Below are 24,729 nucleotides of genomic sequence, written 5' to 3'. Positions count from 1 at the left end.
TGTCTCACCCATAGCTGAATGAGGTGGAGACTTAATCTGCCTACACTCTCAACGAGTGAGCATGCTGAGGGCCGGGCACCCTCCAGCAGGGCGAAAGATGAGTCACTGCAGAGACAGGCATGCCCTGGCAGGTGCCCTGGCAAATCAGGGGTGCCCCCTGGAGGCAATGGGAGAAGGCCTCCCCCCTAAAAGGCTGGAGCACTTAATTCTGAGAAAGCTAGGCTGGCCACCAGGGTCCCACGAGTGGGGACCCTTTATGACTCCAGACCCTACTACAGCAGAAGAAAACTGTGTCCCAGTTGGAGGGATGACATCCTCCCTCCATCTGGTGGGTCCCTGGGGATGTGAGGACTCCCTGCCCTGGCCAGGAAGAATCAGAGACCAAAGGAGTGCTCCAGGAGGAGGGTGAGGGAGGAGCCCTGTCGAGGAGCACAGCCTCGGGACCGGGCCTGACTCCAGAAGTCCCAGCCCGGCTGGGACCTCACACCCTTCCAGACCCTCTGGCTGGGCCTGACACTCAGCTGGGAGAAAGTGGTGGTCCCCCACACCCACTGGCCCCAGCCCTGATCCTGCTCAGGCCCTGCCTGGGGGAAGGGCCCCGTCTCTGTCTGGTGTGGGCGAGGGGCATGGAGACCACTTGCCGACTCTGCCCACGGGCTGCCTGTCTTCCGGGCTCAGAACAGAGAGCCGGCATGGCCCACATCAGGGCAGCCACTGCTCTGCCAGCCTGGGACCCTTGCAGGCTCCCAGTCGCACCTGGGCCGGCTCAGCATGCAGCTGACGGGGCCCCCAGCAGTCCTGGGGGGCTGGGAGCGCTCCAGGCTGAGCAGATACATGCATACGGGAGCCCAGGGCCTGGGCCCGAGGGAGGCCCCAGAAGAGCACCTGAGTGTGAAGGGCTTGAAGGTCGGCCAGGGACTTGGGCATCCTTTGCCCAGAAATCCCCCGGGGCACAGGGAATCTGCACGTCCCAGGGGAGGAACAGAGTCAGATTCTGATCAGGAAGAGCCCTGTTGGGATGCTGGTGAGAGAAACTGGTGCAGAGCCAACTGTTACGACGTGGGCACAGGGGCCCGGGCAGGGCTGTCAGGGGCCAGCCCTGAGGCTGTGGGGACTGAGGGAAGGGGCGGGATCCCCGAGGGAGTCTGTGAGGATGGGACGTGGGCACCGAGGGAGGAGGCTGCAGCCAGGATGACCTGGGCCCCAGATGTGCCTCGCGGGAGATCGGCTCATCAGCAGCTACAGCAGGCCCGGCACGGGCTCCCTGTCTAGGTGACCTGGAGAGACTGATGCTCCTGAGCCAGGGAAGGCGCACCAGGACTGCTCTGCAGGAATAGCAGACACCCAGCCTCTGCTGGAGATGGGAGGCTCGGCCTAGTTCCACCTGCCTCCCGCCCAGCAAGCCCTCCAGTGCAGTGAGCTCTGGCCCGCCGCTGTTTCACCCTCTAACTACTGCTTCTCCCAAGGAATGACTGCTCCAGTGCGGTTCTGTCTTCTCCAGAAAGGAGCCCCTCTCTGGCCTCTGGAGTGTCCCCAGGGCTGCAGAGGGGCTGGTCCTGCGGTCCAGGGTGCACTGGCGGGCTCCCCGACAGGAGGGAGGCTGGCACGGTCACCTGCCCAGGACGGTCATGGCCTCGCCTTCGTCGCCACAGCCCAGCAGCTGCTCCATGTTGGCATCCAGGATGGCCAAGGCCACCTGCAGGATCACCTTGATGCCCTCATAGAAGAAGCAGTCCACGATGACCACCGCGCTCTCGAAGGGCATGACACTGAGGAAGAGGGTCAGGAACCAGGAGAGAGAGATGCTGGAGATCACACCCAGGTCCTGCATCTTTTTGGAGAGCTGGGGCAGGAAGTCTCTTGTGAGCTCTTCGAAGATGCCTTGGTCCACCAGGGCCCCTAGGGAGAGGACAAAGGAGTCTGAATAGTGAGCTCACGTTCCTGGCTCAGGCAGGCCCTCATGTGGGACCCTGGGGTCTGAGGTACAGGAAGCCCCCCTGGTCCCTGGCCAGCTCTGCTCACAACTGAGGGCTGGAAGGGGGCAGGTGGGGTGGAGAAAGGAAGAAGGGAAAAAATCCTGTACGTTTCCTTTCTACTGCTTCCAAACCATTGTGTGAAAAGAAAAGATTTCTTCCACTTTACTTGGATTTTCTTTTTGGGAAATACTAATTTCTCTCTAGGATGTCAGAAGTAAACAGTGACCTGAGTAGCTTATGTGTGTCCTGACCTGAAGCTGGTGAACAGAGGCAATTCTGAAGGACCCCAAGAGTGGAAACCCACTAAAACAGTACAGGAAGGACATTTTAGAATAACAGATTTAATTACATATGTAATTAAATATATTTACAAGATCACAGATTCTACCCTTCATAACAGTCAACATGGGGGTATATACTGTATGCTCTAGTTATGATTTTGGAAATTTTCTGCAATAAAAACATGTAACGAGAGTTAGCTGGATGTGAATGTAGGCCCCGAGCTAACTACTTCTCTCACTTCCAGCAGCTCCTAGGGAATCCGCACAAAGTCTGGGAGGGGCGGCTGGGGCCTGAGTTTGGCTTTCCACCTTCTAGCTGTGTGAAGATTCTGCAGCTTCCTAACCTACGGAGCAGGAGACACGACGGCCGGTGGCGAGGCTGCGAGGCCTCCGGGAGCCCAGCTGTGGGCGGGGTGCCGCCCCCACAGGGAGCGGCCAGCCGTGGGCACTCACCCACCACCCTGGTGTTGTAGTAGTCGGGTAGCATGCGCTCGCAGAGGGCCACCAGCAGCCAGAAGGCCTCCTCCTCGCTGCCATAGAGCAGGAGCACCGAGGTGACGATGTTCATGGCCTGTGGGCACAGGGAGAGTTAGGGGGGCTTACAGAGCTCTCCCTTCCCAACCAGCAAGCCTGAAAGCAACAAACTGTCCCGCCCAACTCTAGGCCACTTGCCAAAAGGCAATTTGCAGGAAGTCAGTGTGACCAAATGGTCAGCCAAGCCCCTCACTGGGCCAGCAGGCACCTGGACCCCTGTGAAGGTGAGGGTCTTCTCTGCACAGGTGCTTGTCAGTACAGAGCCGGGAGGACATGTGAACGAGCTGCGTGCCATGGCCACACAGCTGCAGGGAGGCCGTGACTGCAGCAGTGACCACATTCAGCCTGAGCTGCTAGCCAGGCTCGTAAGAGGAAGCTTCAGTGGTGGCCAGTTATCTTAAAAATGATTTAGAGCCACCACACTCAGTTTCCATGCACTGGCAGTATGTCCTGCAGGACACTGGTCCTACAGCAGGTGGTTTCTCTGAAACCACTGATTCAGGGAAACAGAAAGCCATCTGACCTGGCCAGGAAGATGCCCACTAGATTTGAAATCAAATCCCCCTGGAAACCCAAATCAAAACTGCAATGAAGATATACAAAATGGACTTGTGGACACTGTGGGGGGAGGAACGGGGAGGAAGAATTGAGCAAGTAGCATCGACATGTGCACATTCCTTCGTGTGTATGTGTGTAAAACATAACCAGCGAGAAGCTGCTATAGGACACAGGGAGCTCAGCTTGGTGCTCTGTGATGGCCTAGGGGATGGGATGGGAGGGGGCAGGGAGGCTCAAGAGGGAGGGAATACATACATGTGATTATGACCGATTTATGTAGTGTGGCAGAAAGCAACACAGCATGGTAAAGCAATTATCCTTCAACTAAAAAAAAAACTGCACTGAGATGCCACCTCATGCCATCAGGATGGCTACTATTAAAAAAAAATAACCGGTGCTGGTGAAGGTGGGGAACAACCAGAACTCTTGTCCACTGTGGGTAAGAAAGACGGTGCAGCTCCTATGGAAAATGCTATGACAAACCCTCACAAAATTAAATACATAAGCTAGCAATTCCACTTCTGGGTATATGCTCCAAAGACCTGAAAGCAGGGTTTGGGACAGATCTCACACACCTATGCTTACAGCAGTGCTATTCACTGAACAGCCAAAAGGTGGAAGCACTCCAAGTGGCCTCACAGGATGAACGGAGAAGCACAGCCTGCACATACAGTGGAATTCTCTAGCCTTAAAAAGGAAGGAGATTTTGACACATGCTGGAACACAGATGAGACTCGAGAACATAAGCCAGTCACAAAAAGACAATATTGTATGATGCTTATATGAGGTACTTAAACATTTAAAATCAAGAGTCAGAAAGGATAATGGTGGCTTCCAGGGATAACCAGGGGAGTTATTTAACGGGTACAAGTTCCAGTCTGCAAGATGAAAAAGAATTTTGGAGATGGAGAGAGGTGACAGTTGTACAATGATATACCTAGGGCCACTGAACTGTACACTTCAGATGATTAAGATGGTAAGCTTTATGTTATTGTATAACACACACACACAGGAAACAATCCAACACCTTCAGGACCCAGACCAGAAGCACACAGAAGACAGCCTAACAGACAGCATGAGGATGCCAGGAGAGGTAAACACTCTTCCTAATTTCATCTTTTTCTGAGATCAGGATTTCCTGGGGGGCTAAGGCACAGCTGCAAGTGTCTGAGGCCATCACTCAGGCCAGGACCACATGCAGCTGGCCCCTGCTAAGCCCCGTACCTGGCAGTAGCCGATGGTGGGGTTCCGGAAAGCGTAGGCGGTCAGCACCCTGCGGAGGGCCGCGATCCCGAGCTCATTCTGGAAGGCAGGGTGCTCGGGCATCGAGCGGTGGAGGTCTCGCTCGATCTCCTCTGTGGCCAGGCTGTACCTGCCCATGGACTTCTCCACCAGCTCGGCATAGTAGCCGGGGTGAGTCACCATCTCATTCCAGGCCCCTGTGAAGACACAGCCGACAGCTGGCCGCTGCCTCCTCCCCGCCTGGGACTTTGAGGGCAGGAACAGAGCAGGGTGGAGACATCAGTGTACTGCAGAAGGGCGGGGGCCCTTGGGTGCCAGGCAGAGCTTCCCCCATGACTGCCTCTGAGAAGAGCCACCCAACCACGTTTCAAATGGCTGACTCGTGCTCCTGAAAGCATTCAGTCGGCCAAGACTGTGAATGCTGTCGGAGCCTGCCCGTGGAGAGGAGGTGTCAGGAGGCCGGATCCCCTCCCACGGCCGGTGGGAAGGCATGCCCTTCCTGGCACACATCATGGCCGAGGGCCCCATTCCTGCCCTCTAAAGGAGTCATTCCCTGCCTGCCCATTCAAAGACCGGCTGGGGTGGGCGGGGCCCCTGCGTGGAGGCGGGGTGTGGGGCTGCGAGGCAGGGCGGCTCACCGGAGAAGAGGAGCCAGAGCTCCCCGCGGAGGCGCTCTGGGATGCCCTTCAGCACCAGCTCCCGCGTTCTCGCTGTGCGGTACATGCACATGCCGCGCCCGAACTCGAAGAAGTGGATGTTCCACGACTCCTCTTTCATCTTCTCCTTGGCCTGGGGGAGCAGCAAACAGGGGGTCTGCAGTGCCACCTCCGCCCCTCCTCCGAGGGCTGGGGTGGTGCTACGCACGGCACTGCCCTCGGCGTCCCTGGGACCCCGTGGGCGGATGGAAGCCCACGCTGACAGGTCAGGCAGGATGTTCCCGGGTACTGCGCAGGGCCACCTGAGGGCTGCAGACAACCCCCCCCCCCCACAACGCCCGGGCCTGCACAGCGGTGGGGCTCCCCGCCTGGGCTTACCCCCTTGGCGCCCAGGTCCTCCATGGGCGTATTTCTCTGGAAGAGTTTGAGCAGCCCCTGGGAGGCGGTTGGCGCCTCCTGTGCACGGCCCCCTTGGAGGCCACCGAGGGGTGAGGTCGGGCTGGCAGGCTGTTCTGACAGCTCCTGGGGCGCTGGGGAAGGCTGGGAAACAGAACACAGGAGGGCAGGCACTGAGTGGGGAGGCATGCTCAGAAGAGCAGGAGGTCACAAGGCCGCCCAGCCCTGCCCCCTCACTGCCCTCCGGCACCAGGGCCAGGCTCTGGGGCCTGGCCGTCAGACTCTCTCTCCGTGAGCTCAGGGCCAGGAGAGAAGACGACCCCAGGAGAGTTCTGCTGAACTGTGTCCCCGACAAGGGCTTGATGCGCAACACCTGCTCCTGCTCCAGCCTCGGGGTGCAGACCCTGCCGACCCCTGGAGAGAGGCTGTCCTTGGGCCTCAAGCCCCATGAGGCCCCTGGCCACAGTGACCGGCTCGGGGGGGAGGTGTCAGGAGAGAGCCCCAGGGCCCCCTCTGGGACACCGGGCTCTCCTTAGCAGTCTGCCACGTTTCTGACGAGGCTGCTGGGGCTCCGGGAGGTGGAGATGAAAGACACAGACCTAGAACCAGGTGTGTGTGGGGAGTCCCTGCCCATGGGCCATCTCTAACGGGCAACAGGTCCCTGGTAGGGCCATAGGCCCTTCCCCAGGGGGAATCCAGCCAACAGCAAGAGAAACGGATCCTGGGGAGTTCTGGGAATATCCTGGGGAGCATTTGGGGCTGGGAGAAAAAAAGAGGGGCACCAGGGACAATGGTCCAGAAGGAAGCCCCGATATTCAGGGTTCTTCCCTGGCTTTCTGGAATTGCGGCCCCCAGGCCCCACCCAGCAGGACTAGAGAGTAAGTTCTTAGGACCCTTCAAGTACAGCGTAGATGACAACAGACTTCTGTCCCCTGCTTGTGGCCTGGGTTCCACCCACAGGCCCCCGACTGCAAGGTGAGCGCATGGTCATAGGCGATGGTCTGTGTGGGGAGCTTGCTCCAGGGCCCAGGGTCAGGTAGGCCAGAGCCAGAGCCTGCACTTTCTGCTCCCCTCAGCCCCCTCCCCGGGTGCCCACCAGCAGGAACACCACTCTTGGATGGACACCAGTCACTGGCTCCCCTGAATCCACTTCTGCTGCCGCAGAGGCTCCCCACTGTTGGGGGGATACAGCACATCTCTCTCTACTCTTGGCCCCACACTTTGTGGAATCCACTGAAGCCTGGGGTGATGGCCACAAGCTAATTAGTGTTTCCCGCCCCCTGGGCTCGGGGGTACTATGTCAGTCACTTTGCGGGGAAAGTCAGGACAAGCCAAGGAGGATGCAGAGGGCGGGGCCGCCATCCTGGGGTCACACATAACTGGGGATAACAACCTCCTGGCTGAAAGCTGCGTCTAGTAGAGACAGTCCAGCTCTGCTGACAGGCCGCTGAGCGTGCGGCCAGGGAGCTCCGCATGCTTTGGTCGGAGCTGGGTTTCTGCCCTTGTGCTCATCGGCTCTGACCCCCCGGCCGTGGTCCATCTGGCATGCAGCAGGGGTACGGGATGCTCCCTACACAAGAACCACAGCAGTGACTGCTTCGCAGGGAACATATTCTAAACTCATTAAATTGTACTCTTTCAATACGCACGTCAAGCTTACCTCAGTAGAATTGTTTTTAACAGAAAGGAAGAAAGGAGAGAAAATTCTGCTAGGTTCACATCCATGGGAAGATCCCCCGGGGAAGGGAAAGGCTGCCCACTCCAGTATTCTGGTCTAGAGAATCCCACGGACTGTGCCCATGGGGTCCCAAGGAGTCGGACGCGACTGAGCGGCTTTCACTTTCTTCTTTCTTTCACATCCATGGTCTGTCCTTCTGCCCATGGCTGGTATTTTCAAAGTGGATTTTAGATCAACTACAAAGACATTTTCAAGACAAACTGTCTGAATCCAGGGGCAAGACCCTAGACTGAAAGCATCCTGATGCAGAGATTTCTGCTTCTGGCCCGAGGATCTCAGCAGAGACAAGGACACAGACGAACTTTCAGGCCACAGAACGCTGCAGAGAATCAGAAACCTCAGTGCTGGAAAGGAGACTGACTCAAGGATGTGAGCTCAGCGATAACCATCCCTCATGACAGACAGGTTCCCGGGGTGATGGTGAGCCCAGGCCCACGCCTGGGAATCCTGGGTTTTCCTAATCCAGTCTCTCTCTCCTTCCCCTCAGTAACTGTCTTACCCGTTCTTCCAGCGCCAACCTTGCAAACCACCTGCCTTCCTCGCTTCTACAGCCAACTATTTATCTGAGCACGCAGAAGCATGAGCAATTTGTCAGCCATCCACAGTCACTCCCGCTGGCCCACCCTCCCACACCGGAGGCTGTGCATGCCACGCCCAACTCTCCCTCCACTTGAGCCCAAGATCCCAGCGCTCTTGCCTCTAAGAGCGTCTTCCAGCATGTGTAAAAGATAACCCCTCTCCACTGGATTCATTACCATCAGTACAGAAATCATGCTGGTGTCCCTGCAAGCCCTCCTCATTCTTCATCCGGATGGTGCTCACATGTTGTGTCCACTCTGTGAATGTGTACCAAGCTGTGCCCTTAGGATCCATGTACTTTAGAGCATATACATCATACTCTGATTGCAAAGTCAGTCCCTGAAGGCACCCATGTGAGTCTCAGCTGGCCTTTCTACAAAGTTTCTGGAAAGAGTTGACTGAATTCACTGTACCTTTCCCTCTTCATCAACTTAAAGTGTCAGAAAGTGTACGTTTATCTTCTAACAATTACCTTCATCTTAATGATGTCTTTATCTAATACCCTGGGTCCCCTCTTTTTAGACACTGGGCTGCCTCCTAGGGACAATATGAAATTGGCCAGTAGCTCCGTTTCTGCCCGCCCCATCCTTTTCCCTGCTGACACATAATTTAGAGTGACAGACTTCTGTTCTTAAAAAGGCAGTCAGTGAGCTTATTCTGCTTTCCACACTTCCTGATGTTGCATTTTCCTCATGCTCTGTGCTGTCAGAGCATATAAAATCACACACGTTTGTTACCGGTTCCTCGTTTTGTATCTACGCCTCATATATACACTCAATGCTCCCACCAGGCCGCCTGCCAAAGCCTCTCTGGTTGCTTCTCGGTTGTCTGAGGTTGTTCACTAGTAGACTCATCAAAACATGATGGCTTCCCTGACTTCCTGCATGTTCCTGATGGCTTGTGGTCTTGATACCTGAGTGTCAGCTTCCCAGATAGAAAATCCTGGGACCACAGCATTTTTTACTGTATATTTTTAAAATGTTGCTCTATTTGTACAAAATGTTGCTATGAAAATGTCTGATGTCTCTCTGATTTTCATTCCTTCATAAGTGACTTGGTGTTTCTTGACTGGTTGTCCAGAAGAATTTTTTAATCTTTAGAGTTCCATAGTTTTACTAGATTTTATCTCAGTGTGTACATATTACATACTATTTCATATTGATTTTCCAGATGTACAAGACGCCTTTCTACCAGGCAGGTTTAAGTTTTCTTTTATATTCAGAAAGCTTGTCGTGAATCGCGGTTTCTCTCAGCTGTCATTCCGTGGCTTTCTTTTCCTTTTTTAGGGAGCTGTGTCACACAGACATTGGATCTTCTTTGCTTCAGTTGTTTCTCACGTCTGTTGACCGTTTTCTCTCTCTCTATTGCACTCTCCTCTTTTTTTCCTGAATCTCCTACCTCTGGTGGGCAGTTTATGCTTGGAGCACATTCCAGTATGGGCTGGTTGCCGTTCAAGTGCTCAACAGCCATCTGGGGCTACCATACTGACGGCTGCACCTGGATTCCATTCTCAACATGCAGCCAGAGCAGCTCTGCTACAACACAAACAGACCACGACCCTTCTCCAGACCAGACTCTCCACTGGCTCAGAGTCACGGCTGAGTGCTTACAAAGGCCTACAGGCTCTATATGCTCTGGCTTCCCACTCCCTCTCCCATCTCACTACCTGAGCCCTGTCTGCACTCCTCTCAGCGGCCCTTTCCCCAGATACTTCCGGGCTGGTCCCTTACTTCTTCCGAGTACCACTTGATCAGAGTCCTCCTGCCCCCTGGCAATCCTCATCCTTTTATCCTGTTTTATTTTTTCCATGGCCCTTACTGCCACCTAACGTATTTAATGTTTATTTCCCTATTGACTTGTCTTTTTCACTGGAATATAAGCTCTAAAAGGGCATGAATTTTGTCTAATCAGCTCTATTTCTAGTGCCTAGAGGAGTGTCTGATGCCTATCAAGAATGCAGTAAAATATACTGGATGAAGAAGGGCAGGTGCTCAGAAGGGGCCCTGGGGCCAAGCGTGGTCTGGCTGGTCAGGTCCTGTCATCTTCCACACTGGGTCTTGAAAAGGCAGTTCAACATTCCTGCTCACATCCCTTTTCACCAGACCAACCTCACTATTTTTTTGAAGTCACAGATCAAGCCCAACCTCCTCTAAGAAACTTTCTTAAATTCTCCAACAGGCACTGATTCTGCCTGTTCCCTCCCCATCCATTCTTTATCTACTTAATAGTTTACTGAGCATTGATTAATGGGTGGGACATTTATGGCTCCAATGCTACCTAGTGGGAATGTAGGCCCTGCAATGCCAGAGCTCCTGATTTTCCTGGAGCAGCCAGACAGGTGGGTTTTTATATGGACTCTTCTAGTGTTTTCACAAATCTAGATTGCTAATAGCATTGTGGCATCTTGTTACACCAAGAAGGAAGGAAGTGATCAAACAAGGCTACAGTAATGTCAAAAGGACTTATGCCACCTGAATAATCGTCCCCTGGCCATAGACAGAATGAGGATGAAAACTGTCCTGAGCTGAAACGAATCAAGTTGCTTAAATATGTAAGTTCATAATTATACTAAAAAGTAAACACAAAAACTGAATTGGTCACATTTGGAGGATACTAGAAAACCAACTTGTTATTTTAACAACTGGTGAATAAAAAAAATAAAGGATTTATTCTGCCTTTTCTATATGAACTGTGCCTCAGGGTGACCAAATAGCTGATGAGGCTAAGTTTCTCTATACAAAAGTATTCCAGCTAATGATCAGAAGGAATGATAGAATTAAGAGTGCTCCCACTGCAATCCTAATGAGTTACCTAAGGCATTACTTAGGCAATACTTGTCAATGACCAGCACATAACCAGGTAACAGCACATAACCAGGTATTGTACACCTCTTGGTGGAAGCACACAGCGCCTCAATCCTGCCTACAAGTGCCTGCTCCCCACCTCACACCAACATAAACAATTAAATCAAAAGTTGAGCTGGATCTTACCACCCAACCACCAACTTACACGAAACAGGGCACTAAAGAACCTGTTAAATGCTTGCAGGGGAAGCAATCGGCAAACACCAGGCTGTGAGATACTCTACAGCACAAACGACCAACTCCTTCAATAAAATACTGTGAGAAAAGAGAGAGAGGGAGAGGGAGAAAGAGACAGGAGCAGAAACCTGTAAAGAGATTACAGCAATCAACTGCAACAAATAAATGATCTATGTGCACCTCAGTTCAAGTCTGATCAAATTGCAGAAAGTACACGTGCATCTGGGGAAATGTAACATGAGTGTGAAAGTCACTCAGTCGTGTCCGACTCTGTGACCCCGTGGACCATACAGTCCATGGAATTCTCGAGGCCAGAATACTGGAGTGGGCAGCCTTTCCCTTCTCCAGGGGATCTTCCCAACCCAGGATTCGAACCCACGTCTCCCATATTGCAGGCGAGCCACCAGGGAAGCCCGTAAACACAAGTATTTGATGTTAAAGAATTATTAATGCTGTTGGTACTGTAAGGAGACTGCAGTGACAGGTGACCCTGCAACAGAGGCTGAAGGGAGAGACGCCAGGTAAAAAACCCAAACTGGCAGGCCTCAGCAGCGTGGCTCCCAGTGCCAGAGACGCGCGTGAGGGACAGCGATGAAGGGGGCTGGTCCAGGCAGAGACGGCTTCTCACGTGGAGTAAGAGGCAGGCAGGCCGACTTGAGGGAGTCTTGGGGTACAGAGAGGTCTGACACCCCGAGCCCCGTGTGCGTGGCCAGGACCCGAGACTGGGGTTGGGTGAGGTTTTCCAGCAGCGCCAAGCAGGGGCCCTGTCCACCCAAGCCCCAGGCAGGCACCGCAGAGCTACCTGGGCTCTCCTTCTGCCCCTGACCCCCACCCCGCTGCTCTGGGGGGCCTGCTCACCTCTGGGGCTGCGTCCACGATGCTGGCTTTCCTCTCTGCTCGGCTGCTTCCTGACGGCTTGGATGGCATCTTCTGGAGGAAGTCAGAGATCCTCTCAACCAAGAACTCACGGTCTTTCAGGTTGGCGAACAGAAAGGTCATTTTGCTCTTAGTGCTAATAGACAGAGGGCTGGGCAGGACGCTGGAGCAGTCAGCTTTTTCCACAATGGTCACCTGAGAAGCCAGAAACAGCATCTGGGGGTCTTTATCTTGGGACACAGAGCCACGTGGTTTTGTGAAGGCGAGAGCGCAGTGGGCTCAGGCTGCCTTCTGGGCTCGGGGCGGGGAGGGGAGGCAGGGCTCTTCAGGCCTGGGTGCTTCATATCCTGACCCTGCCTCTCGCTGCTGCATGGGTCCTGTGCACGTCTGAGCCCTGTTTCCGCCACTGCTGCTGCGTGTGAGGCTGCCAGCCTTGGAAAACCGTCCTGAGGGGGATGAGGCGGAATGCAGAGCCTGAGCCCAGCTGCTCCCTGATCAGCTCCCTCAAGGCTGACGGTCCTGCCCCCGTCCTAAAGCCAAACAAGCAGTCATTCCCCTCCTCAGCACTCACTCCCTCAACACCTCCTGATGCATGTCACAGGCCCAGTACTTTTCTTAAAAATTAGCTAAGCTTTGGCTGTGCTGGGTCTTTGCTGCTGCCCAGACTTCCTCTAGCTATGGCGAGCAGAGGCTACTCGCTGCAGAGTGGGGGCTTTTCACTGTGGTCGCTTCTTTCACGCGCAGGCTCAGTAGTTTTGGATCACCGGCCCTAGGTGGCGCTAGTGGTAAAGACTCCACCTGCCACTGCAGGAGACTAGGAGATTCGGGTTTGATTCCTGGGTCGGGAAGATCCCCTGGAGGAGGGCATGGCAACCCACTCCAGAATTCTTGCCTGGAGAATGCCATGGACAGAGGAGCCTGGGAGGCTACAGTCCATGGGGTCCCACAGAGTCGGACACGACTGAAGTGACTTAGCACAGTGGACACATGAGTGTGGCTGGCTCTGAGTGAGGAGCCCCTGGGAAGCCCCCTGGATGGGATGCTGAGGTCAGGGCTAGGTAGGGGCCTCCATCCTGACCAGCTGTGGCCATATTCCAAGAGCTTCCTGGGTTAGCCAGAGCTCTCCGATGTCAGGATGTCAGGACCCCTCAGGAGAAGCGGAGCTGGGCTTAAGATGAGTCTGTAGCCAACCCCCAGACCTGAGGGTCAGGTTGGGACAGCAGCCAGGACAAACCCACAGGGCTAGTGCCAAACGGAGTGTGGGGCCCCTCGGCCTGAAGCTGTGGCTCCTTTAAGTCTTTGCTCTGACTTCCCGTGGGGAAACTGAGGCAGCACAGTCTCTCACACCTATTCATGACTATACCCACAACTTCAGGGCCTTGTACAAAGGTCAGGGAGGTCCCATTGTTCTGTTTTACACAGAATCAGACTACCGTGATTTAGGTTCTAACTTAAGAACCTCACTGTGCTTCAGTAATTAAACAGCCAGTATGCCTTGCTGGGATCTATCCTTGACCTCAGGGTCTGGGCCTTCTGTCTGGGTGGTGGTGGGGCGGCTGCTCCCCCTCACTATCCACACCCTTCACTGCAGCACAGGACAAATGGCTTTGTTTCCACGAGAGTCACTGTGGAAGCCCAAGAAACTAGAGAAAAAAATCCCTGTGACAGATAAGAGCTAGCTTACAGGTGAGAGTTGACCCTCCTCCTGCCAAGGCAGGTATCAGGAGGGGTCAGTGAGGGGGCCTCTGAGTGACATGATGGAGGTAGGCACGGTCAGTGTCCTCCAGGCCCAGCCAAAGCAGGGATATGCCAAAGTCCAACTGGAAGACCCAAGAAGGCAGGCCTAAGGGACACGCACCTGCAGAAGGCCCCTGGGCTCTGACCCAGTACCAGTGTGAGCGCAGCTGGCAGGCCAAAGCCTGCCCCTTCTTCCCACCAGGTGAGGCTGACCCGTGAGCGGGTACCCAGGGCACCCCACACCCCACGGGGCCTGGCGGAGGACAGGTGCTCAGGGAGGGGCTGAGGTCTCCTCGGCGCTCAGGTCTCCAAACCCTGAGGGGCTTCCCAGGCCGGGGACCTGGCCGGGGGCCCTGGCGGGCGAGGGGAGAGCTGGCGAGGGTGTCGGGCTCACCTCCCGCAGGGGTATGATAAGGTGGCAAGCATCCTCCTCCTTGCTGGCGAAGCAGATGTAGTTGCTGGAGATAAACATCTGGCCAGGGATGTGCAGCTTGTTGAATGGGGTCCACAGCGTACAGCTCGTGTGGCCGTCCAGGCGCTCGTCCCGGGGCAGCCGAAACGTGGCACGGTAGCACTCGTTCTTGGCTCGAGCATCCAGGTCTCTGGTGGTGGGAAAGGGGATAAGCGTTAGGGCTGATACACTCCCGAGGGGGCCTCATGTCCTCGGCCTCCTCACTGGACTCAGGCTCGTGGGGGTCCTCCTGTGAGCAAGTGGTGCCCAGGGATCTCAGAGTTCAATAACACATGCATACTGAACGATCCAGCAGGGAAATGTGGACATCCATCAGGTCAGCAGAGGAGCGGTGAACAAACAGCATGCCTCGTGTGCCCAGAAGATGCCTGTGCCCACCCTGCTGCTTCTTCCTGGGAAGACCAGGCCCCACCGGGGAACCCAGACAGGGCCTCCCGACAGGCAGGTGTGGAGTTAGGACGAAAACGCAGGGTGCTAGGACTTCCCCAGAAGTGCAGTGGTTATGATTCTGAGCTTCCACTGCAGTGGGGACAAGTTCCATCCCTGGTTGGGGAACTAAGATCCCAAGTGCTGAGTGGCTTGGACCAAAAAAACCTCAAAAAACATAACACAGGGTGCTGTTGTTTAAGAGAAACACACCCTCGCTGGGCCTATGACAGTGTGAGGCAGGGCCCTGCAGGGACCAATCTTTGTGAACATCTCCTCCCCAGGCCCAGGGGGGCAGCCAATCTCCCTGGCCTGGCGGCCCCCTCGACAGACACCCTCGATGGACAGCGCCAGAGCCTGCCGAGTGCTGTCCTGTTTGTTTCCTTCCCAGAGGTTCTGAGAGCCACTCGGTCACTCGCGAGAGGCAAGTGCTGTCCTTGGACAGCGTTCTGCCAGAGGTGCAGAGTCTGGGCCTGGACTGTGGTCTCTGAGCGAGACTCTCACTCAGGCCATCTCTGCGCTCCCCCTGGCCTGCGAGCGTCCCGTGACGCTGCCACGGAGGTGCAAGGACAGAGCTGCTCTGGAGTGGCTGGCCCCGCAACGTGTTCCTCGGTCTGCTGGTTCCCACACAGAGTGGCAGGGCCTCAAACCCGCGCAGGGCGCTCTCCCGGGGCCTGAGCCAAGCCGTCCGTCTCGGCGGGAAGGCGGCTGCGCTCCCTGAGCTGGGGTGCGCTGAGGCCTTCCCGATGCGGCCTCCGGGGCCGCCCCGGCTCCCGCGGCGGGCGGTGCTCCTGGGCTCCGCTGCGCGCTCGCTCACCGCCAAGGGCCCGGGCCTGGGCGAGTTACTCTGTCCACAGGGGCCCCGGCTTCCTATCTCAGACTCCGGAGACGGCGAGCGCGCCCTGCCCTGGCGCTGGAGAAGCGATACAGGAGGCACTCCCTCCGGGCCAGCGGCAGGGTTTAGGATGATGCCTCTGAGAACCCCCTGCCCTTCCTGCACTACCGAAACCACCCTTCACCCGCCCCCTCCCACACAGGGTGCCTGGGCCGGGTGAGGAGGGCGGGTCCCCGCCCGGGCGGGGCCGACGCACCGCTTCAGCGCCGAGATGTTCCTGTGTGGCCGCGGCGGCCTGGGCGGCGCCCTCTCCTCCAGGAAGCCCTCGCTGTCCAGCAGCTGACGCACGGCCAGGTTGGCCAGCTGCTCCATGAGCTTGAAGGTCTCCCCGATGTTGAGGAACATGGAGAAGAAGAGCTCCTGGTCCCGCGTGTCCACGCGGATGCTCTCGGGGAAGAGCAGTGTGGCGTTCTTCTCCAGCCGCGTGACGTCCACCCACTGCACCACCAGGCTCACTGGACGCCGGGGGGACAGACACAGCATGACGGCAAACTCGCTGCAGGGCCGGCGGGCCGGCTCCTGCATCCCCGCTGTGCCCAGCAGCCGCTGTGGCAAGCAGGGCCCCCAGGCTGGAGCCCGGCTGTGCAGGGCTGACCCAGCTCCCAGTCCCGAGAACCTCCTGGGCTTGCCACAGACTGGCTGAAGGATGACATGAGTGAACAAGCAGAGGTGAGCGAGCTGAGCCCCGGGACCTGAAAAGCCCCAGCTGGGGGGAATGTCCTGCCATGGGAACAAGTCACTACATGGTGTGACTGGCACAGAGAGGACACTGGCCCTGCCTCTGAGCAGATGTGAAGGCGGGACAGAGGCGGGTGAGGTTGGGACACGTGTCTGCATGGCTGGGTGCTGGCCTTGCTGGGCCTGGGAAGGGGACACTGAGAGCTGCTGAAGCCTTCGGGCTGCTTTCCGGGGTGACGTGTCAGCAGAGGACGTGGGCTGGGTGTCTGCCCTCTGTCCTGAGGCCAGGGCTTCCTGGGTGGAGGCCCTGCAGCAGGTGGGTGCAGAGGCGCACACCCAAGGCCCCATGGAACCTGGAGCCACTCAGGGATGAAGGGGGCCCTGGTATGTTCTACGTGAAAGAGGGGAGGCCCTGTGCAGAAAGTCACCATGTGAAGAGCTGCGCTGGTTGACACAGACATGACAGAAGCCCCCAAGAACCAGGTGATGTTTGGCTCAAGTCTGGGCATTCTGCTCATGGGTCACTGTGTTCTGGGGAGACTCTGGTGGTTGTGTCGGGACAGAATATCTGGGGGCCGTGGAGGCCGAGCCCTCAGGAAGTCTGGAGGACCGGGGAGGGGGTGCACTTTGTAGAGGCGAGGTGGAGGGTGAGTGCAGAGGAGGATGCCCGCAACAGCTGGAGGCTGGGGCAGGGGCTGGGGTGATGCAGGGAGCCCCGCTGCTTCCACTCACCCTCCTTGCCCAGCAGAAAGGAGTAGAAGCAAAGGTGGTTGACGGTCAGGTAGAGCCAGCCCTGCCTCGGCACTCGGCCCTTCCAGTAGCTGCAGGAGTAGTAGTTGACCAGCTTCTCCCCCTCGGGCATCCCGAACTGCTTCCTCATTTTCAGCTCGGCCTCCTTGAACTTCCCAGGGTCTTCATCTCCCTGGGGCTGCACGTTCTTGTTCTCTTCTGCAATGATGCCCTGGAGGAGGACACGGGGAATCAGCCAGGGGCGCTCGGGGCTCCTGGACACTGACCCAGGGCCACAAGCAGGGAGACCCGACAGCTGCTCTGGCCACACAGAACAGGCAACTTCCCCTAACTCCCCGAGCTATTTTTCTGTACTAGCTCAGAGCAAAGACTTTCAAATTTACATTTTAGTTATTTTAATGTAAATACCTGAAAAATATAATACATAAACATGGCAAAAAAAATTGCAAATAGTAGAAAAGGGAGTTCAGTGAGAAGGGAGTCTCCATCTCCTCTGCTGTTGTAGCCACTTTGCTGATTTTCTCCCTAACAGGCTGGCACTGATGCACCTTTAAGCAAATACACACAACCTGCTCTTTCCCTTCTTTCTTTGCCCAGATGGGATCTTGCTGTGGCACTGTTCTATGAAGGGCATTTCTCACGCCAGTGTCCTGAAGGCTGTTCTGTATCTGACACTCCCCCCCCGCCCCCCCATGCCAGGTGCCTACTGCCTCTGGCCCTTGCTCAAGGCCCTCGGGCCAGCTGCAGGGCCCACCCAGCTCAGGGCGTGTCAGTCCTGTGTCCTGCCAGCATCTTTCCTGGGCTCAGGGTGCCCAGAGGCATCACCCTGGGCCACAGAGCCAAACCTCTTGGAGGTACAACAGGTTCTTAGTACATCTGGCTCAAAATGTACACGTAGATCTTCCATGGGGTATGACTATGAGATAAGCTAAAGGAATTCAAGGCAAGTGGTGCGGCCCAGACTGCCGCTTCCACTGAGCCTCCTGGCAGCCTCACGTCCCTGCATGCACGAGTAGGAGAAACAGCAGGAGCTGGGGTGAGGACCCAAGAGCAGCACCTCCATTTCCGTACAGACAGCACCACTGTAACTGCAACCCCAACATCTCTCTCTCTCAAGCTGCCTCTCCACCTCCCCACAGCACTGCTGCAGAAGCGAGCTCTACATCTGAGCACCCTCCTCACTACTAAGGCCCCACTTTTGTCTTCTGCTGCCCTCCAGTGTGCCTACTGGGAGGCTGGAGATGGGGCCCCACCGGCGGGATGGTGAGCGCCAGACAGCCTATGGACCGCCACTGGCACCTTGGCCTTCAGGCCCCCTTCCTGGGTCTCAGCTGGGCGGCTCCCACTCCTTCAGCTGCACCTGGGAGGTCCCCAAGCAGGAAGCAGGGGGGCTGACATGCTGCTTTGCACTTTTCTCTGCATTCCCACTGGGCTCTGCTCGAGCAATGGTCCCCACAGATGGGCACGAACCACCTGGCTCACAGGACTAGGGTTTTGTTTGCTAGCTGAGATGGGCACGAACCACCTGGCTCGCAGGACTAGGGTTTTGTTTGCTAGCTGATAGAAATGCACTGTAAGAATCACTGGGTAGACTTTAAATGACTAATTTAATTTCTTTACCAGTTTTAGGCAGATTCAAGTGTTCTGTTTCTTTGTCTCAGTTTCAGTTCTATTATGTGGCAGATCAGATGACCGCCCCCCTAAAGATGTTCCCTGGAGAAGAGAGTGGGAACCCACTCCAGTACTCTTGCCTGGACAATCTCCATGGACAGAGGAGCCTTGGGGGCTACAGTCCACGGGGTTGCAGAGTCGGACAGGACTGAGAGACTAACACACTAAAGATGCTACATCCAATTCCCAGGAGAGTTGAGAGAGAGGTACCAATTGATTAAACAAGTCAGTCAAGACATCAGTGCTGCTGGCATTAAAAGAAAGGTAAGGACCCAGAGCTACGAAATCCATGGCTCCTGTTTAGTCACTCAGTTGTGTCCGACTCTTCGCAACCCCTTGGACTGTAGCTCGCCAGGCTCCTCTGCCCATGGGGTTTCCCAGGGAAGAATACTGGGAGTGGGTTGCCATTTCCTTCTCCAGGGGATCTTCCTGACCCATGGGTTGAACCTGTGTCTCCTGTATTGGCAGGTGGATTCTTTACTGCTGAGTCAGTAAAGGGAAGCCCTACAAGGTTCCTAAAAGCTGGAAAAGGCAAGGAAGTGGATTCTCCCCTTGGAGCTTCCAAGAATCAGTCCTGTCAATTCCTTGATTTTAGCCTGTGAGATTTCATTGCAGACTTCTGACATGCAGAACTGTAAGATGAAAAACATGTGCTTACTTAAAATTAGTGTTTTAAACATTTGGCTGTCCTGGGTCTTCCTGCTGCCAGGCTTTCCTCCAGCTGCAGGGAGCGGGAGCCACTCTCCGGCGGCGCTGCTCGAGCCTCCCACTGCAGCGGCTCCTCTTGCTGCAAGCACAGGCTCTAGAGTGCAGGGCGTCAGTAGCTGTGGCTTCCCAGTCGAGAGTACAGGCTCAGCAGTGGCGGCACACAACCCCAGATCAGGGGTCCAACCCGCGCATCCTGCGGCAGGCGGGTTCTTTACCACTGAGCCACCAGGGAAGCCCTAAGAACTGCCGTCTCCACAGTGGCCCAGGTGGTAAAGCGTCTGCCTGCAATGCAGGAGGCCTGGGTTCGATCCCTGGGTTGGGAAGATCCCCTGGAGACGGACATGGAAGCCCACTCCAGTCCTCTTGCCTGGAAAATCCCATGGACAGAGGAGCCTGGTGGGCTACAGACCACGGGGTCGCAAAGAGTCAGACATGACTGAGCGACTTCACTCACTTTTAACTTTATGGTAACTTGTTACAATAGCAACTGGAAACGAAAACATTATTTTAATAGTGCCCATCTTGTCTTAATTCTTATAATTTATGGGTGTAAAGCTGTTTATGGCATTTTCTTTTTTTTTAAACTCTGCTTTTTTTAAAAAATATTTCATTCCCAACATGGCTTGAGGTTTTTCTCTTTCGTCCTGTATCACTTTTGCCACAGGTTTGTTTATATTTTAGATCTGTTTTTTGATCTGTTGTTCTTCTGTATCATTTCTTTATTTTCCAAGAAATTAACTTCTTCCCTTTGTTATAGGCATACCCTGGAGATATTGCTGGTGTGGTTCTGTCTGAACCATGGCAATAAAGCACATATAAGCAAGTCATACAATTTTTTTGGTTTCACGGTGCATATAGAAGTTAAGTCTATTAAATATATAATAGTATTATGTCTACAAAAACAAGGTACCTATCTTAATTAAAAAATACTTTACTGCTAAAAAATGCCAACTATAATCTGGTGAATAATAAGAGTCTTTGTTGAATAGTAAATATTTCTGTGATAACTGTATTTCCGTCTTTCTAATTTCCTGGTTTCTCTGGAATTCTTCTAATTTACTGAATTGGGCACTTGGCTCACTAATTCCCACCTTTCTTTTTTATCACATCATTATAAAACATAAAACTTAAGACTTCACATTTCCTTCTGTGTGCTGCTTTTACATCTCACAAATTCTGATATTCAGTAGTGTTTCTGTAACTGTCCAGTTCTCTCTTTCTTTTGGTGGCACAGTGCGTCTTGCAGGATCTTAGTTCTCCAACCAGAGGATAAACCAGGGTCCCAGCAGTAAAAGTGCTGAGTCCTAACCGCTGGCTTGCCAGGGAATTCCCTCAACATTTTTTCTTTTTTAAAAAATAATTTTTGATTAATTAATTAATTTTTGGCTGTCCTGGGTCTTCATTGCTGTGTGGGCTTTTCCCTAGTTGCAGTGAGTAGGGGCGACTCCTTAGTCATGCTGTGAGGACTACTCATTGCAGGGGCTCCTCTTGTTGGGGAGCACAGGCTCTAGGGTGGTCGGGCTTCAGTAGCTGCAGCTCGCGGGCTCCGCAGGTGCTCGTGCGGGGCTCTGGAGCACAGACTCGCAGCTGTGGTGCATGGACTCAGTTGCTCCGTGGCACATGGGCTCCTCCTGGCCCAGGGATCAAACCCATGTCTCCTGCATTGGACCCCACACCACTGAGTCACCAGGGAAGCCCCCTCACCTCCACATTTTCTAATTTCCAGTTTTAATTTGACTCATCGAGAACTTTGGTCTATTTTGTTGATTCGTTTGTTTGGGCTTAGCATAAGGGAAACATTCCATAATGTTGCTGTTATTATTATTATTGCCCAGCTGGTTCATTAGGAGAGTGAAGACTGGCCTCTGCTCTCTTTGCCTGGTTTCCTGGAGCTAGAAGGCAACACAGGTCCTATCCTAACTCACCCCGAGGTACACTGAGAGCTGCTGAGGGGCTCTCGGTGCTGTCTGCCCAGGTCTAGGAAGTGCTGGCATTATGAAGTCACAAGGGCTTGCCCAAAGCAAGTTTGTATCATAAACTCTGACCTAGTAAGGGCCCTCTGAGGAATCTAACCCAAGGCAATAAACCACCAGAAAGAAAAAAAGGCAGACACACACACATACATTCTCAGATAAATGCTCATTATGCTAATTACTCCCTAAAGGGGAAACAATCTAAACATCCCTGTGATAAGTTTTTACACATTCATAATTATTTTGCTACCTGTAAAATATTCCACTAAGAATATCACATATGACTGATCAAGTCCCCTGACTATAAGATGCTCAGCACGGTATTCATATAGAAAATAGTAAGTGCTATGTTAGCAAGTATGATCACTCTTGATTAGCAAAGGAAAGAACAGCTGCTTCCCCTCTTACCATGGGACTGGGAGGCACAGTGCTGCAGGGAACATCCTGATACATATGCCATTCTGCACATATGAATACACTCTAGGGTAAATTCCAAGGAATGGAATTGCTAGGTCAAAATATCTGTGCATTTTGAAGCTATGTTAGCTTTATGATAGAAATATACTTCATATTACCCTGTCATTTCCAACTTCTTCCTCTGTTGGCCAAGGAACTAGACACAGAGTTGAATATCTGCATATTTGCTCTAACACTCTCTAAGGGAATGGGAACTCCCAGCTACACTTAGTCAGACTCTGGTGGCTGGTCAGAAGATGAGGCCTGCATACAATGAGTTCAACTGCCCCTTTCAATACCAAGAGAACAGGATCGGACAGTTCATCCCATCTCTGTTTAATGGAGGAAAGAACTATATCATGTTGTCTGAAGGTTTCAGAGGATGACATAGGTGAATACTGCTAGCCCAAAGAAGGGAGTCAGAACCAGTATGGAGAGTGAGTCTTACGTGTATCTTGCCCTTGACGAAGGTGGTGATATCTTCCTCATTGTCAAAGATGGACAGCGTCTGGAGTAAGTTATTTTCCAGCCATTCCCAGTGTTTTGTGATCTCTTTTCGGGAAGAACCTAGGGGTGGTTTGGTGGAATAAAGAAAAGGAAAATCACAAAATCACCAGGCCTTAAACATAAACTCAGAGAGAGTTTAAATAAAATGGGTGATCTAATTTGCTATACAAAAAAAGATTACTATCTTTCACCTGTTTACTCTTTCCATATATATATGTGAGTGTGTGTGTGTGTGTGTGTGTGTGTGTGTGTGTATAAAACAAAAGTCATAAATGGTCCTGATAAAAACACAAAATAAAAAAATTCACATAGAATTACAGAGTCACGAAAAAAGTAAAGCCTCCATTTCCCTCTAACACCATGAGCAAGAGTGACTGCTTGTTTCTTGTGTCCTCCCAGAAATAGTTTGTACATGTGGAGATTTGCTTACTTACTTTTCCTTGAAACAAAAGGACTTAATGTGGTCTTCCAAGTGTAGGTGATTAGCCAGACACAGTCAGACTTGGTATAGGTCACTGCAGTTCTCCTGAGAATTTAGGCCTCCACAGATGGCAGCGGGAGCTTCCTGCAGGACGCCAGGTCCCTGGCTGGCTGGTCTCCTGCCAGGAGGATGGGGCCAGATGCCCCTCTGACTGCTCTTCCTCCTCCCCCGAGTTCACACCCCAACCGGATTCTGTCTCTTCCGGGAACCCTTTGTTTCACCCGTTTGACTCTTTCAGTTGCTAGCTGGCCCCCAGGGTCTGCCTCACCTAGGAGGGAGGTTCCTGTCCTCCTTAGGGAGAGGGCCCCTTGAGGGCACCACAGGCCCGTGGAGATGAAAACACTCAGCGGCGGCCCAGTGCCGTTCCCAAACGCAGGCAGCTGCTTTCTCTGCCTCCACCAGAGAACTGGGAAAAGGGACCTCAGGAGGAGAAGTCAAAGGATGAGGCAAGTCTCTTCCCCACCCCTCTGGCACCCCAGTTCTGGGGGTTTATCATGTGTCTGGCATGGGGTTTGCACTTAAGAACTCTTTTCTAAATGAATTCACACAAGAATAACGAAAGGAGTGAAGGCCCTGCTTCCTTTTCAGTGTCCTGGGACAGTCTGCTGACTGTAGGCACCCGGAAGGCCCCGCTGTCTCTGTGGCTGCGGGGAGGCCCACACACTCGGATGGAGGGGGCTGTAGCAGAGATGCGAGTTCCGCATGACTGTGGACGACAGACGCCTTTCGCTGGGCGCCTGATCCCTGCTCACCCCATCCTTTCCTGCCTGGCTACAGCTCTTCTACCAGCTGAAGACCCTGTCCTGGCTCCATTCCTGCCAGGCCGAGTTGGTCCCTGCCACCTCCTCTGGCCCAGGTGCCTGCTCAATGTCTGTCTTCCAGAGTCACAGTCCAGCCTGTCTTGGTTAGGGTTGATTTCTTTTGTTTTTTTCCATTTACCCAAGCAGTTCACCACCCTAACAAGCAACTACATAGAAAGATCCTTTCCCACGGGTCAGTGGGAGAATGTCCATGTGAAGACGATTAAACCCAGAATCATACACTAACAGTGATAATCATGATGATAAGCATAACAACAGATGATTGTAACAAGAGATAACCATAAACAGAAGTTCCTAAATCATCCATGAATCATTTTTCTCATTTTTCTTTGCATATCTATTATGGCCTCCTTTCCCTAGTGCATAGAGGCCAACTTCTCCTAGTTGTTAGGAGAAGGGAGTTCTTTCTTTCTTGCTTTTTTCGCTAAGAACCCATATTTGAATGTGAAAGTTGAATTTGCATGTGATGTAACTCTCACACACATTGCTGGCAACTTAAAACAAAGGAATCTTGTTCACTATACCTGTGTGGATCTGTCTGCACTTTAATTATAAATATTTACATATATTCACATAAAAGAATTATTAGTTAAAAGCAACTTGATCTTCATCTCAGTTCAGTTGCTCAGTCGTGTCTGACTGAGACCCTATGGACTGCAGCACACCAGGCTTCCCTCTCCATTGCCAACTCCTGAAGTTTGCTCAAACTCATGTCCATTGAGTTGGTGACGCCATCCAACCATCTCAACCTCTGTCGTCCCCTTCTCTTCCTGCCTTCAATCTTTCTCCATCAGGGTCTTTTCCAACATGTCAGTTCTTAGCATTACGTGGCCAAAGTATTTCCAATGAATATTCAGGACTGATTTCCTTTAGGAAATCATTTAGTACCAAGTAAATACTGAAACTACTCTATCTCTATGCCAGGTACTGGTAATAAAAAATATAATAGCTAATTAAATTTTAAGTGCTATTTCTGTTTTTCCAGAACTTTTTATAAATTATCTTATTTGATTCTTAGAGCACCTCAGAAACAGGTACAGTTATTTTCATTTTATAGGAGGAAGCTGAGGCACAGTTAGGTTGAGCATGTTGCCCAGAGTCACCTCGATGGCAAGCGAGCAAACCATAATGCTAATCCAGGCTGCCTGCACCCTCACGGAGTTGCTAGTCTGGTGGGAGAGCAGCAAATCTTCAATGCAAAAGTGCTGGTGGGGACATGGCAAGTCCAAGGGAGGGAGGAGCGGTATGTGGTATGTGGTTCTGGGGAATCTGGCGAA

General features: G+C 53.4%; 1 protein-coding gene across 7 annotated transcripts in view; it reads right to left on the bottom strand.

The window, feature by feature from the left end:
• The window catches only part of TBC1D9B (TBC1 domain family member 9B), a 41,138-nt gene that overhangs the window by 10,075 nt on the left and 6,334 nt on the right, over positions 1 to 24,729 (bottom strand). For all 7 annotated transcript variants that reach the window (XM_043466996.1, XM_043466998.1, XM_043466992.1 and 4 more), the window contains 10 exons: positions 22,092 to 22,210; positions 16,818 to 17,046; positions 15,604 to 15,862; positions 14,009 to 14,216; positions 11,860 to 12,072; positions 5,626 to 5,787; positions 5,230 to 5,380; positions 4,574 to 4,788; positions 2,711 to 2,828; positions 1,614 to 1,899 (listed from right to left, as the gene is read on the bottom strand). In XM_043466996.1, coding sequence (XP_043322931.1) covers positions 1,614 to 1,899; positions 2,711 to 2,828; positions 4,574 to 4,788; positions 5,230 to 5,380; positions 5,626 to 5,787; positions 11,860 to 12,072; positions 14,009 to 14,216; positions 15,604 to 15,862; positions 16,818 to 17,046; positions 22,092 to 22,210 — 1,960 coding nt within the window. The remainder of the gene's footprint in view (positions 1 to 1,613; positions 1,900 to 2,710; positions 2,829 to 4,573; positions 4,789 to 5,229; positions 5,381 to 5,625; positions 5,788 to 11,859; positions 12,073 to 14,008; positions 14,217 to 15,603; positions 15,863 to 16,817; positions 17,047 to 22,091; positions 22,211 to 24,729) is intronic.

This window comes from Cervus canadensis, chromosome 4 (genome assembly GCF_019320065.1).
Source record: "Cervus canadensis isolate Bull #8, Minnesota chromosome 4, ASM1932006v1, whole genome shotgun sequence".
In the NCBI taxonomy this organism is placed as follows: domain Eukaryota; kingdom Metazoa; phylum Chordata; class Mammalia; order Artiodactyla; family Cervidae; genus Cervus; species Cervus canadensis.
The sequence above is the reverse complement of the archived record's forward strand: the minus strand, read 5'-3'. Positions and strand labels throughout refer to the sequence as shown.